At 57.9% G+C, this 13,193-nt stretch overlaps 1 protein-coding gene across 1 annotated transcript in view; it reads left to right on the top strand.

Annotated features, from left to right (window-relative positions):
• The window catches only part of NTN1 (netrin 1), an 80,498-nt gene that overhangs the window by 35,204 nt on the left and 32,101 nt on the right, over positions 1 to 13,193 (top strand). Inside the window, exon 2 of the mRNA XM_038157528.1 lies at positions 11,741 to 11,929. Within this exon, the coding sequence (XP_038013456.1) occupies positions 11,741 to 11,929 (189 nt within the window). The remainder of the gene's footprint in view (positions 1 to 11,740; positions 11,930 to 13,193) is intronic.

Genomic DNA, 13,193 nt, shown 5'->3' with positions numbered 1-13,193 from the left:
CGTGGTGCTGCATTCCATGGAGACCCTGCAGGGGATGCTGAGCCCAGCCGGGGCCACCCGGCCTCCCTGAGCTACCCGAGCCCCGCGCAATCACAATCCACATTTCTGCCCAGAGCCCGCTACAGAAAACCATTAACAGTAGCACAGCTGCCCTGATAAGGCGGGATAAGCCTGTCAGCTTTTGATAAAACCCCAATCTCCAGGAAAACAAAACACACCAGCGCCGTGTCGGGGGTGCCAGGACCGCCTGGCCGGGGCAGAGAGCCGCGGCGGGGCAGCGGGGCAGACAGCTCTCCCAACACCTCCCTGAAATACCCGATAACAACGGGGATGTCAGGCTCATCAGCCGGAGTTTTCCTTCCCTCTCAGATGCCCCGATAGCGTCCGGGAGATAAGATAGCTCTGTTGACCCAGGGCACGCAGCAGAGCTTTGTCCACAGCCCCGAAGGTGCGAATATCCCTGAGCAAACACAGCTCTTCACACCTGCAGGGCTTTCCCAAAGCCAGCCGGAGGTCCCCAGGTGACTGCGGGATGGGAGCTGGATGCTCACCCCGTGCTTGGACTGGGTTGCAGGATTAGCTCAGGTTTAGGAAAGCTTGGAAGCGGAACTAAAATCCAGCTCTGCTGAGCTTTCCCAGCTGGAGCTGAGTTTTTATGTCATCCAACATCACTCTGCAGATCCACAGACAATTCTGGCTCCTGTCACCCAGAGCTCTCCGCCTTTGCCACAACAAAACCCTCCCAGGGTCCCTCTCCCTGCTTCCAGAAAGGGAAACTGAGGCACAGCAGAATTAGGCCAAGCCATGACAGGGCCTTTCCTGTGCCCTTGGAGCGTGTCCTCTCCAAGGACAGGGCAGCTGGGCACAGTGGCTGAGCCCAGGCTCCGGGGCAGCCCAGGCCGAGCTGTCCAGCCCAGCCCCGAGTGGAAGGAGCGTGCTGAGCTGCCAACAGCTGCCCTGGGCCAGCTGGGCTCCGAGAGAGACCAAAACCCTGCCCGGGAGCCCTCAGCTGTCAGGCCTGGGTGACTGTCGGGCACCTCGAGTGGCCAGGCTGAGGTTTGTCACTCACGGGCACGGCAGCGCTCCTGAAGCCCCGGGAGCTCCAGTCCCGGGGAGAGGCACGGGCTGGAGCAGCTCCCAGAAATGTGTCACAAACCGAGGGGACCGTCCCCTTGGAGACTCCTCCCCGGGGCTTTGTCCGTGCTGGGATTTCTGGGATCTGCCTGCAGGATGAGGTGCTTCCCCAGCTCCCGGGGATGCTCTCCAAGGAGGGTTTCCCTCTGGCCAGGGATCCCCTGTTCCTTGCTGCCACAGGATATGGGGCTGGGGGTGAAGCCGCAGCTGCAGCCGCTGGCACTGCCTGGGAGGATGAGCTGTGGGATCCTGCGGAGAGGAGGGCAGGCAGCACCAAGCCAGGGCTGGGGAAAGGACAAAAGGAGAGGGATGCGGGCTCCAGGGGGAAATCGGCAGGAGCTGCCTTCAGAGAGGTGGTTCTGGTGCGGTGGCAGCGTGGTGGGGATGCTGCTGGGTTTGGGGAGGGATGAGGAGCCCCGGGTTGTGCCCAGCTCCGTGCTGGGTTCTGGCAGCAGCCACAGGGTCCCTTTGGTAGTGGGGCTGGCTGGGGCTGGTTGAACAATTCCCCTGGTCCTGCTCCAGAGGAGATTGGGAAATGATCTGGGGTTAAAACAACACAGCACGTTCCTGAACGCTCTTTGTGCAGAGCAGCCCGGCACAGCCCGACCTCACAGGAGGCTGCACTGGCAGGGAGCGGGCACGGGAGCAGCATGGCTTTGAGCTGGCTCTGCTCTGGGGGAAGCACAGCCTGAGCTGGTTTCAAACCGCCTGCCTTTGCTTTCAGCCCTGCCTGGGGGGAAGCAGGGCCAAGTTTCCCGGCTCCCTGGGGCACCGATGGAAGCAGAGCTGAGGCTGTTTGTATCCCTGGTGCTTCTGGGCTGAACAGTTTTAATCCAGATTTGAAAAGCCTTTGACTCCTCGCCGGGCTGGTTGCGTTATCAGCCTTGTGCATTTTGGGTAACCTCTGCTCTGAATGAGCAAATTCCTGCAGGCTCTGCTTGTGCTGTGGCTCTGACACTGGAGTGGCTGATCCCTCCCGGGGCAGAAATGTAGGAGAGCTTATAGGAACACGTCCTGGGGGATCACCTGGAGCTTTGGGGTGCTCAGCCCCACCGTGTGCCGTCCTTCAGAGATGCAGGGTTCTGGTTTTACAGAAATACAAAGGTGCTGATGAGACCAAGCTCTTGGGGACTGGGATGAGGATTGGGGTGATTTGGAAGCATTCCCTCAACCCGCAGCAGCTCAGAGCTGCCCGGAGGTCTCAGGCTGGATAAGAAACACCAAGGTGTGGGACAGAGAGAGGAGAAAGGTCTTGGAAAGCAGCCGGGCCCCGGGGCAGCTGAGGGAAGCTGCTGCTGAGATCGGTACCAGATAAGAGGGAAACCACAAGGGCAGGGTCTAAGTGGGTAAATTGTTCCCAAGTGGATTCCCCTCCACTCTAAATAAACACTGCGGCTTCAGGAGCACCTTGGAGCTGGGCTGGGGGGCAGAGCAGGGGCTGGGGGCTCGGTGCTGTCCCTGATAACCCGGGGGCTGCAGGGCGAGCTCTGCCATCAGCTCCTGCCTTGGAATGGCAGCTGGATGAGTTACGGGATGCAAACAATTAATTTCAAAGGATTGACAATCTCAGGAGACTGGGCTTGGATGGTGAAATTAAACAAAGCAAGCTGATGACAGGCTGGTATCATCTCCCAGAGTGAAATAAAGGGTTCACTTCTTGACTTTTCCCTTCTTACAAAAATGAAGGAAAAAAAAAAACATGAAGCTCTTTCCAGTAGGAGGTTTATGTGCAAACTTTCTGCACAACACCTGGTTGGCAGAGAAAACCTCCTGGTCAAATCTAACTCAAATCCTGGTCAAAGCTTTTGCTGCATATTTTAAACTGCACCAGGGGAAGTTTAGGTGAGACATTAGAAAAGCTTTGTTCCAAAAAGAGCGGTTGGGCATTGGAATGGGCTGCACATGGAGGTGGTGGAGTCACCAGCCCTGGAGGTTAAAAAAACCTGGATGTGGTTTAGTGACAAGGTGGTGTTGGGTTATAGGTTGGACTCGATGAGCTCTGAGGTCTTTTCCAGCCTCGTTGGTTCTGGAAAACTGTTCTGGAAGACGGTTCTCTCACTGTCCAGGCAGGACCTGGCTGTGGGAGGTGCTGGCAGTCCGTGCAGGACAGACAGGGGACAGGCTCTGCCCATGCCACAGAGCAGGTGAGGTGCCCTGGAGCTGCATCCCAGCGCTCAGAGCCAGCTCCTGAGGCAGGCTCCTCCTGGTGAGGCAGAGTCCTGCGAGGCTGAAGGCTCATCCTGAGACAGCCCCCAGAGGTGCTCCAGCCGGGAGCAGACTCCTCTCCGGTCTCAGGGCAGCGCTGTCCCGTGGCCGCGCTCCGGAGGAAGCGGGGGACATTCACAGCCCATTTCCCGGCTCGGAGTCCAAGCGTGTGAGCTGCACCAGGGCAAGGCCGGCTTTGTGCTCCCATCCTGTGTTGAGTAAGAGCGCTTTTGTCTTGGGAGAAAACGCCTTGGGTGAGAGGCTGACACAAATCCCAACATTTCAATGCGGCACGACGGGCTGTAGGTTCCTCCTCCGCCCCCATCCCTGCTGATGGACCCTCAGCTGCGTGGTGGCTTCGGAGGAGCCACTGCGGGTCACTGGACACGTCCCCGAGGACTCCAGCAAGGGACAGAGCGCAGCTCAGCTGGACCTCGGGGGCTGCCAGCAGCTGCTTGCCACGTGTGCTGCCTGGCAGTGGGGAGAGCTTCCCTGCCCAGAGATTGTTCGAATCTGGCTCCAAACCCGAATATCTGGGAGCTGTAAATCTCCCAGGAACAAGTCTTGCTCTTGCCCCTCTGATGCTTCCTGTGGGGCCAGAAACTCCACGTGTACGGCCAGGAAACAGCTCGGGAGGTTCTGGTGCTCCAGTCCGGGCTGGAACCAACGTGAAACGGTTATGGCAATCTCTCCCTCCATGGCGTGAACCCGCACCTAGGTCAGAGCCATGTCCAGCAGGTCAAGCTCCCAGTGCTGTCCGTGGCTGTTGGGAGCAGCTCCCGTGGCGCGTGGGGCTGGAGGATGGAGGGGCAGCCACCGTGCCTGCTGGGCAGAGGCTGTGGGTGCTCTCCAAAGGGATCTGGTGCTGTTGGGAAGTTTTTGGTCTCACCACGCTGCAGAAAGGTGATAATTGGGAGTGTCGACAAATAACCCTCAGCAGCTGATCTGACAGGACTCGTTCTTTCCTCTTTGGGCCTGTTCTGTGAACAGCTCTGGACTTTCTCCCTGGACCTGCTCTCAAAACCAGACACCACATTTTGGGATGGGGCTGTGCCAAGCTGTCCATCTGCTGCCCGCTTTGGGTGGGCACTGTTTCATCTGGCTCGGGGTGCTGCTGGTGGGCAGCTGCTTCACCACGGACATGCCTGATCTGCCCCTCTTGTCACTGGGGCGAGGGCAGCCCCAAAACATTCACGGCTTCAAACTGCCAAGCTCTGCCCTTCAGCATTTGCTTCTCCCCACTCCAGCCTCTGCTGGGGCTCTTCCTTCCTGCTGATGGGCTGACAGTGTCCATGGCAGGGCAGGGCTCCTGGGGAGTCCTGGGGATGCAGTGAACCTCAGGCAGGAGGGATCAGGGTGGCACTGCCACACTCAGCCCCTGAGAATCCACCAGCAGGACAGCAATCCCCTGCCCCATCTCTACAGGCCTGGTTTTGGGCAGTGAAAATCAGATTTGCAGGGAGTTCAGCTGCAGAACTCCATCAGCTTGGACCAAATGTCCCCCCCATTTTCGGTGACTGAAAAATGCAGTGAAGCTTGAGCAGCTCATCTTGGAGAGCAACAGACACATCCCTAGCAGAGAGCAGTGTTTTTCTTTTTAAGCCTTGGCTTCAAACATAAGGGCAATAGATTTTCTTTAAGGAAATAAATCCCCAAATTTGTTAGGCTTGGCACAGCGCAGGATTTTTCACTCGCCTTGTTTCTCATTTCCAGCTGAATCATTTTAGCAGGGACTTTTCTAGAAACGCTCAGCCTGACTCAGACGCCCAGCCTCAAACACTTCAACCCAAACGCTGAGTCTGGCTGTTTTTTACGGAAAAGAGAATGAGGGTCTTATCCTTGGAAATCCCAGGCGGGTGTCAATGTTCTGTTACCAGCTTCAGTGTCACTGAGAGCTGTTACACTTTGCAGAAGCAACGCTGACAGCGGGACATGTCCAGGGCCTCTCTGTCCCTCAGGCGTGTGGGGATTTGGGAGCTGGCAAAGTGGGAAGTGAAGGGCGCTCGGGCTGTGCAGCCTCCCCAGGGAGGTCCTGAGTCACTCTGATGACATCTCCTCCAGAGCTTTTCCACAGAACTGCCGTTCCTGAGGATTTTCAGGCACGGAGAAGAGTTCTGGTGCCCGAGCCCGTTTTGTGCCGCGGGGGAGATGTCCCCAGAGTGTTCCTCCCCGGGGTCCCTACACTGGCACTTTGGCTGTTCCCTGCCCTCAGGTGGAGCGGGGTCACAGGCATTTGGCTGGCGAGGAGTGCTCAGAGTGTGAGGGGCTCCCCAGAAGCCCTCACCCCAACAGGGTCCCAGCAAGCTGGGGCTCTGCCTTCCCTTCCCTCCGCCATCCCCACAGCTGTTCTGCAGGCCAGCTCTGTGGCTCTGGCCCTGGGCAATGCTGGCCACAGCTGCATTTTCTGTGGTGTGTGCACACACTTCCCTCTGTCCCTGAGCTCTGACTGGCAGGAAAACCTGGGCCTGGCTCAGCCCTCGTGTCTGCCCCTCGCAGCCACAACACCCCCTCGGATTTCCCCTCGCTGAGCCACCCCACCCAGCTTCCAGCCTCCTCTTACTCACACTCAGCTGCCCACGCAGATGGATTTTCCTGAGCAAGCCTTTTTGTTTGGTGCTGGGGATTTTCCTCAGCAAACCTTTTTGTTTGGTGCTGGGGATTTTCCTCAGCAAACCTTTTTGTTTGGTGCTGGCCAGCAGGGACCGTGCTGGGTGGGAGGGCATGGGGACGCCTGTCCTGTGAGCAGACCTGGACCTGACCCCAAAGTCCCTGTGGCTCCAACCTCCTGGGGCCACATGTGGTCACTCTGCTCTGCAGGACTTTGCCCCTGGTGTTCATCCTTGCTTGGCCATTCTGCTGCAGCAGGCATGGACAGACACCCTCTCCCAGCCTGGGGTCACCCCAACCCCCGGGAGAGATCCCTGCGAGGTCACACCAGGCATGGACAGACACCCCCTCCCTGCCTGGGGTCACCCAAACCCCCGGGAGAGATCCCTGCAGGACCACACCTGGGATCCCTGCTGCCTGTGCTGGGCTGGTGGGGCGCAGTGACCTGTAGTGCTGGGAGAGCTCTCCCACCACTGCCAGGTTTGTGCCCAGCTGCTCCAAAACCCCAAACCAGTTGGCAGTGGCTTGAAGGGACACTGTAGGGACGCCCTCCTGCCATCTCCATGGATTTCTCTCTGCCTCCACTGGCTCTGGCTGCTTCACCTCTGCTGTCCCTGTGGTGTCCCCTTGGCATTATGGTCCCCAGAAATAACACCCCTGAAGATATCTCTGGGGATTGTCTGGGAGCAAAGCCCCCCCAAGATGGGCACGGGCAGGGGGTCCCTCTCGGGGACCCTGCATGTCAGGATTTCTCCTGCAAAAGAGAAATGGTGGCTCAGGCTGAGCTAGCAATTTTCTGGGAAAAGAAAACTTGTTTGGGAAAAGGATAATTTTAAGGAGACTGAGACTGTTCATAAATTCAAGTCAAATTTAGAGATTACTTTCAGTCTCTGGATTCTTCCATCCTCCCCTTTTCCTTCCCCCCTCCCCCGAATTATTGTTTGCAAAAATTAAAACAAAATGTTTTGGGGTTTTCGTTTGTTTAAAAAGCAATTTGCATTTTAAAAATTGCCAAAATATAAGCTTTGGGAGGGTGGGGTCTTTTGAAAGGGCAGCATTGTCATTGCTGAATGAAAACCACGGAGAGGAATTCGTCCTGGGAGACGCAGGGCGCTGGGGACGTGGTGGCAGCACAAAGACCACAACCACAGCTCCCAGCGCTCAGCCCCAGCCTGTGCCTCCATTCATGTCCCTCCTTTCCTGCTCCCACACGGAAAATCCTGCCCACCTTGACCTCCTGGAGGGATCCATCTGGCCAAGTCTCTGGTTTTAACACGGAGAAGATTCCGCGGTGTTTTCTCCGCCTGGCTCCAAACCGCAGCCTTCCTCTTTCCCTCTTCAACCTTTCCAGGTTTCGGAACATCTGTGTTTGAATGAAATCTGGTTACCCAGAGCCGGGCCTGGCGGCTCAGGTAGGGAAGCTCTGAGGAAGCTCTGCACATCTGTGCACAATAAAGTCGGGGAACAAAAGGCTTGTGAGGTCCTTGGCAGAGGAAGGGAAGGAAGAGAGCGGGAGACAGCAGGACTGGGCTCAGTGCAGCAACTGGAGCCAAAACCCTTCCTGGCAGAGCCCTCAGCACCGGGCCAGCCTTTGCTCGTAGCTGGGTCTGCAGGGCTGTCTTCTCCACCAGGTGCAAAGCAAAGCCTGAGGAACAGACATGAGGCCAGTCCTGGGAGGTGATTTTTATTACAGCCTCAAAGGCGTTCATAGAAAGAAAAAAGTTGCTAAAGAGCCACTTGAATTCAGGGGAATTCAAACCAAGAAGCAGTGGCAGAAAATTAAAGCCAGGCCAAGTCATGTTAGGAACAAGGCAAAAGGCTTCGGCACAGCAGGGGATTAACCTCGGGCCGAGCAGAGGGAGGGCTGGAGCCGCTTCCTGAGCGCCTCTGTCCAGGGAAAACGCGGCCGGGGAGCCACACGCCCCGGGGACATGCACGGATCTGCAGCGGGATCCAAAACCACCCCGACCTGCTGCTGGGGCCAGCCATGTGCCCAGGCAGTGCCCACACTGCACCTCCAGAGAGATCCCACCACGGCGTGTCCCAGCCTTGACCCCACAAGGGCTTTGTGACGCCTGGCTGGGACATTTCTTGCATTGCCCCAGTTCCTGTGTCCCTGTGTGCCATTGTCAGGAGAAATGGGAAGGGGATTTTCCTTCAGTCCCTCCATCCCTGTGTGCCACTGTCAGGAGAAGTGGGAGGGGGATTTTCCTTCAGTCCCTCCATCCCTGAGTGCCACTGTCAGGAGAAGTGGGAGGGGGATTTTCCTTCAGTCCCTCCATCCCTGTGTGCCACTGTCAGGAGAAATGGGAGGGGGATTTTCCTTCAGTCCCTCCATCCCTGAGTGCCACTGTCAGGAGAAATGGGACGGGGATTTTCCTGCAGTCCCTCCATCCCTGAGTGCCACTGTCAGGAGAAATGGGAAGGGGATTTTCCTTCAGCCAGACCAAGCCTCTCCACTGGGCAGTCTGCAAGCTCACCAGGCTGCAGGCAGAGCTGCCAGCTTGCCCTGGCTGGTGGCCAGTGGTGCGCAGCACTGGCCACTCCAGCCCAGGCCCTCAGGGCGGTCACAGGACGCAGTAATTGCAATTAAAGCCGTTGTCCCTAAGTTTGGCCCCTTTCGACTGCAGAAACAGGCGGATCGGGAGGGGTGGGTGCTGCAAAAGCAGCCAGGTGTGTGGGGCAGGGAGGGAATCAGTGCCCAGCTGTTTCCAGCTGTTTCCTCGGTGCCCTCGGAGTGGTAGGAGCAGACAGGACCAAGGCCTAGCTGATGGAGCCAAAACAAGCTGAGAGGTCCCAGTGGAGGGGTGGCTGTGGCCCCCTGGATGCCTGGGGGAGCTCGAGGGAGGCTGTGCTGCTCATGGAGCGGGGCTGGAGCAGACCAAGCCTTCCCCAGCTCACTCACTGCCTCCCTGGAGGGTTTATCCCCCAAGGCATCCCCAGTATTTAGGTCGTTGACTCTGGATGAGGACAGGGTTGGCTGGTTTTGGGAGCTCCTTGCAGCTTCTTGTGAGGTTCAGCTTCTTCCCTTCTTCAGGATTTTCCTGTCCCTGGGACACCAATGGAAAACTGATCCTGGGAACAGAGCTGGAGGAGCTCTGCACACTCCACTCATTCCTCCACATTCCTGTGCAGCTCTGCTCTGGTGGCACCAGTGGAAATGTTAGCAAAGAACTCGAGAAAACCCCCAGAGTTCTGTTTTCCTGGCTTTGCAAAAACATTTCTGCTTATCAAGCAACCCAAAGAAATGCGAAGATGAAGATTTTCACTCACTCTTCGTGTGGGCTCAGCTTTGAATTTTAAAAAGGGATTTGCCAATGCAATCTTGCAAAATACTCCAGTGCCAAGTCCAGCTCTCCTAAAATACAAGTTTTAGGAGGAGGTGAGCTTTAGTTCTCCTGGGAAAACATGCATTTCTGACAGATTTAGGCAGAGCTAAGGCTTCTGCGAGGCCGTGCCCCTCCCTGGAGAAATGTCCTTTCATGCTGACCAGCAGGGACCAAATCCTGTGGTTTGTGGCACCAAAGGCAGAGCTGCTCCTGAGCCTCGAGGCTCTGAACGCTGGAGATGTGCCCACGGGCTCACAGCCTACAAGAGCCCTCAGGCTGAGGGATTGAAATCTTTTCTCCTCTGTTTGAGCCGTGCCCAGAGGCTGTGCCATGGGTACAGGTGCTGCCTTGGGGCTTGGGTGTGGCCCGGAGATCATTCCCTGTGTCCCAGCCCTGTGCCCTTGGGAAGGCTCTGCCCTGAGGGTGGGAACCAGCCCTGAGCTCTGCACCTCCAGGAAAATGGTTCAACCTGGCTTGGTCACCTCTGTGAAACGGGGGCTGGGAATTTCAAACCCCACCTGCTTCCCAAAAGCTTTGCTAGGGCGCTCTGCGGGGCAGGATCGCCTCCGAACCCGTGTGTGGTGGATCCATGGTGCGGGCCGGGGCTGCTCAGCACGTGTGGGATGAGGAGAAAGCCGAGCTGAGCGGCTGCTCCAGCAGGGCACAGCAGGCTGCTCTTCCTGAGCTTTCCACGGAAGGGGGAAGCCTCGAGGGGGGACAGGCAGGAGCCTGGTGCGTGCTCCGCGCTGCTTTCCCCGCTGAAAGTGCAGCTTCAGCACATGTGGGGCTGCGCCAGGCCCAGAGCAGCCCTTCCCTCTGGAGGCAGGAGCGGTGTCTCCGGGCTCCCTCACGGCCGTGTCCTGTTGGGGAGATGACAAAAGCTCCTGCAGGCTGCTGGGCTCATCCCAGGAGGACCAAACCGCGGCTCGAAGCCGGGGCCCAGCTCCGTGGCAGGAATCTCTGTCCCTCACGCCCGGCAGAGTGCTCCCGGGCCGCTCCTGTCACCATCAGCACGCTGGTGGCTGCTGCTCCTGCTCCGCCAGCTTCGCTGGGGACGTGAGGTTCGGCCTGTCCGTGTCAGCCGGAGCGATTCCTGTGGCAGAGCGCGGAGCCAGCGGCTCCATCCCGCTGGGGGCATGGGCACGGGGGTGCTGCTGTCCCCTGCGCTGTCACGGCGTGTCCCAGCTGGGGGTTGCTCCTGAGAAACGCTGCGGAGCTGCCGTGCTGGCGTTTTCTGGGCTGAAATTTGATAATTAAGCAAATACAGCGTGGCTTTGTGTTGGGAGAGCACCATAAGGTAAACAGGAAGGAATGAGGGATTAAGACGTCTCTGCTCTGAGGGAAGGTGACAAGGCCGGAGCTGTGACACCTCCGTGCCGAGGCGAGGGGCCCAGCTGTGGGCTGGCATGGCACAGCTGCATTGTTCAGGGGTGAAGAGCAAATAAAAGCCACGGGAAAAGAAAACAAGCTATAAAATTCTCAGCAAAGCACAGAGCCCCAGCAACTGCATCCTGATGGCCCCGTGACAGCTCTGGGGAGAGGCGGGCGAGGGGTCGAGCTTTTGAAGTCCCGAAGTTGTCCTTTGCAAAGGCCTCCTGCTAAAATAGGCCCGGTGTTGACTTTAGGCTGCATATGGTGGAGGCATGGGACAGCTCAGTCACAGCAATCAAAGCAGGGGCACCTTTTGGAACTTGGCTGACTGGGTGTCAGGCCGGGCCTGTCCCAGGCGGGATGGGGGATGCAGGGGCAGGAATGAGGATTGTCGGCGTGGTCAGGGCTGCAGGTGAGAGACAGAGCCCGTGGCGTGGAAAGCTGAGGGAGAAAGCGGCTAGGGAGGTCTTGGGATGGTATCCAGAGCTCAAACGTGTCTGTGTCAGAGCTGGCGAGAGTGGGAAGGTCGGGCAGGTGATGATGGAAAGCCCTTCCCACAGGGCCTGAGGGGGCTCCTGTGTGCTGGGAAGTGGGGGTCCCTCAGCAGTTTGGGGACCTTTGCACTGAGCAGTAACAGCACAAAGTGAGAGCGGATGAGAAGGGAGATGAGCAGCGCTTCCACGGGGAAAGTGCTTGTGACAAAGCTGAAGGTGCCACAGGGGTTTGTGTGCTCTGTCCTCAGACCATGGACAGGCCCCTGTCCTCACAGTCCCCTGAAGTCCCCGCTGCCAGCAGGGAGAGGCAAAGCCGCAGTTACTGCGAGTCAGGACAGTGAAAGCTGGCCTTGGCAGCCTCGTCTTGCCCTCCAAGAAGCCGGGAGGGCAGTGGCCCGTGCCAGTGGGGTCACCTCTCAGCACAGGTCAGGATGTGGTGAGCAGCTGGCTTCCCACAGCCACAGGCGCCACCAAGGCCTCCCGCCCGTGACCCCCCAGTGTGACAGGGCACCCCCAGAGGGGCTGGCAGCGGCTCCCCGGGGGTGGCACCTCCCTGTGCGGGCACTGACGGTGACATTGTCCTCTCTTTGCCTCTCCCAGCCTGCAACTGCAACCTGCACGCGCGGCGCTGCCGCTTCAACATGGAGCTCTTCAAGCTGTCGGGGCGCAAGAGCGGCGGCGTGTGCCTCAACTGCCGGCACAACACGGCGGGCAGGCACTGCCACTACTGCAAGGAGGGCTTCTACCGCGACCTCAGCAAGCCCATCTCCCACCGCAAGGCCTGCAAAGGTAGGGCTCAGCCGTGGGGTGGTGGGAACCCCGGCTCCTCCTTCCCCACCCCTCCCGCAGCCCCGCTGGCACGGCTCTGCCTCTCGCCCAGCTCCTCCCGCTCCTCCCTCTCCTAAACCCGGCTGGAATTGCTTTTTTTGCCGTTTGGAATGGCTTCTCATGCCCCCACGTTCCCTGCCGTCACCTCTGCAGCCTCCTGGTGAGGACGAGGCCACCCACGTCCCCTGCTGTCACCTCTCCCTGCTGTCCCCAGCCTCCTGCTGAGGACCAGCCCCTGGAAATAGAAGCCCTCGCTGCTGAGGGGGGCTTTGAATTATTTCAGGGTTGATCACTTACAAATGGTGCCTCATCTGCTCCTACCTGGTCATCACTCTGCAAGGGCTGAGGGGCACAAAAGCCCAGGTCTGGGTGAGATGTGGAATTTAAATCAGCCTCCCCCAGGCCCCGTCTCCAGCTCCCACCCTTCAGGCAGAGCTGAGCCCACGCACAGAACTTGTCACTCCTCCGGACGAGGAGAGAACAGAAAAAGGGGAAACGAGTTTATTTTGAGCTCGGAGTATTTTGAGGTTTCCTCGTGTGGCCGTGGAGGCGAGCTGGGATTCAGCTGGGGCGGGGGCAGCAAGAAGAGCAAAGCCTGCAAATGAACCCTTTTTACTCTCAGCTGCTGCTGGAAGAGATGGAAATCCTGAGCCTGAGGTGCAGTGAAAGGAATCGAGCAAATGTTCAAAAGCCAGATTAGAAAATGCTGGGGTTTCCCACAGAAATGCTCAGCTCTTTTCTCTCTAAAGACCCGTTTCAACAAGAAATGGAAAGCTTTTTGGCTTCAGATCAGTATTTTTGGCCGGGGAGTTTGGGGTCTCCAGCATTTTCAGTTTTTTGGTTTGTTTTGAGTTCCTTACAGAAAACAGACATTTTTTGCCATAGCAGAAAATAAATCCCTTTTCTCAGACAGTCCCACTTTCCCTTTTGAACCTTGTGAAAACGATTCCAATGGATATTTTTTGATATTTCGCAGGTGCTCATTCCTGCTTTTCCCAGCTCACCTCTGGCAGCTGCTCCCCTCTCCTGGCTGTCCCTCCTTGCTGTCCCCTGGCCTTTCAGTGTCACTGACAGCACCGAGTCCTGCCCAAAAACCTGGCCAGGTGGCACCTGCAGCTGGGAGACCCCTGAGCCATTCCGTGCCTCAGTTTCCCCAAGCGAGCACCGAGAAGACATCACTGGCCTCTGGGAGGTTTTCAGGCTGAGTTCCCCACTTGCAGGATCA

Source organism: Motacilla alba, chromosome 18 (assembly GCF_015832195.1).
Source record: "Motacilla alba alba isolate MOTALB_02 chromosome 18, Motacilla_alba_V1.0_pri, whole genome shotgun sequence".
NCBI classification, from domain to species: Eukaryota; Metazoa; Chordata; class Aves; order Passeriformes; family Motacillidae; genus Motacilla; species Motacilla alba.
The sequence above is the reverse complement of the archived record's forward strand: the minus strand, read 5'-3'. Positions and strand labels throughout refer to the sequence as shown.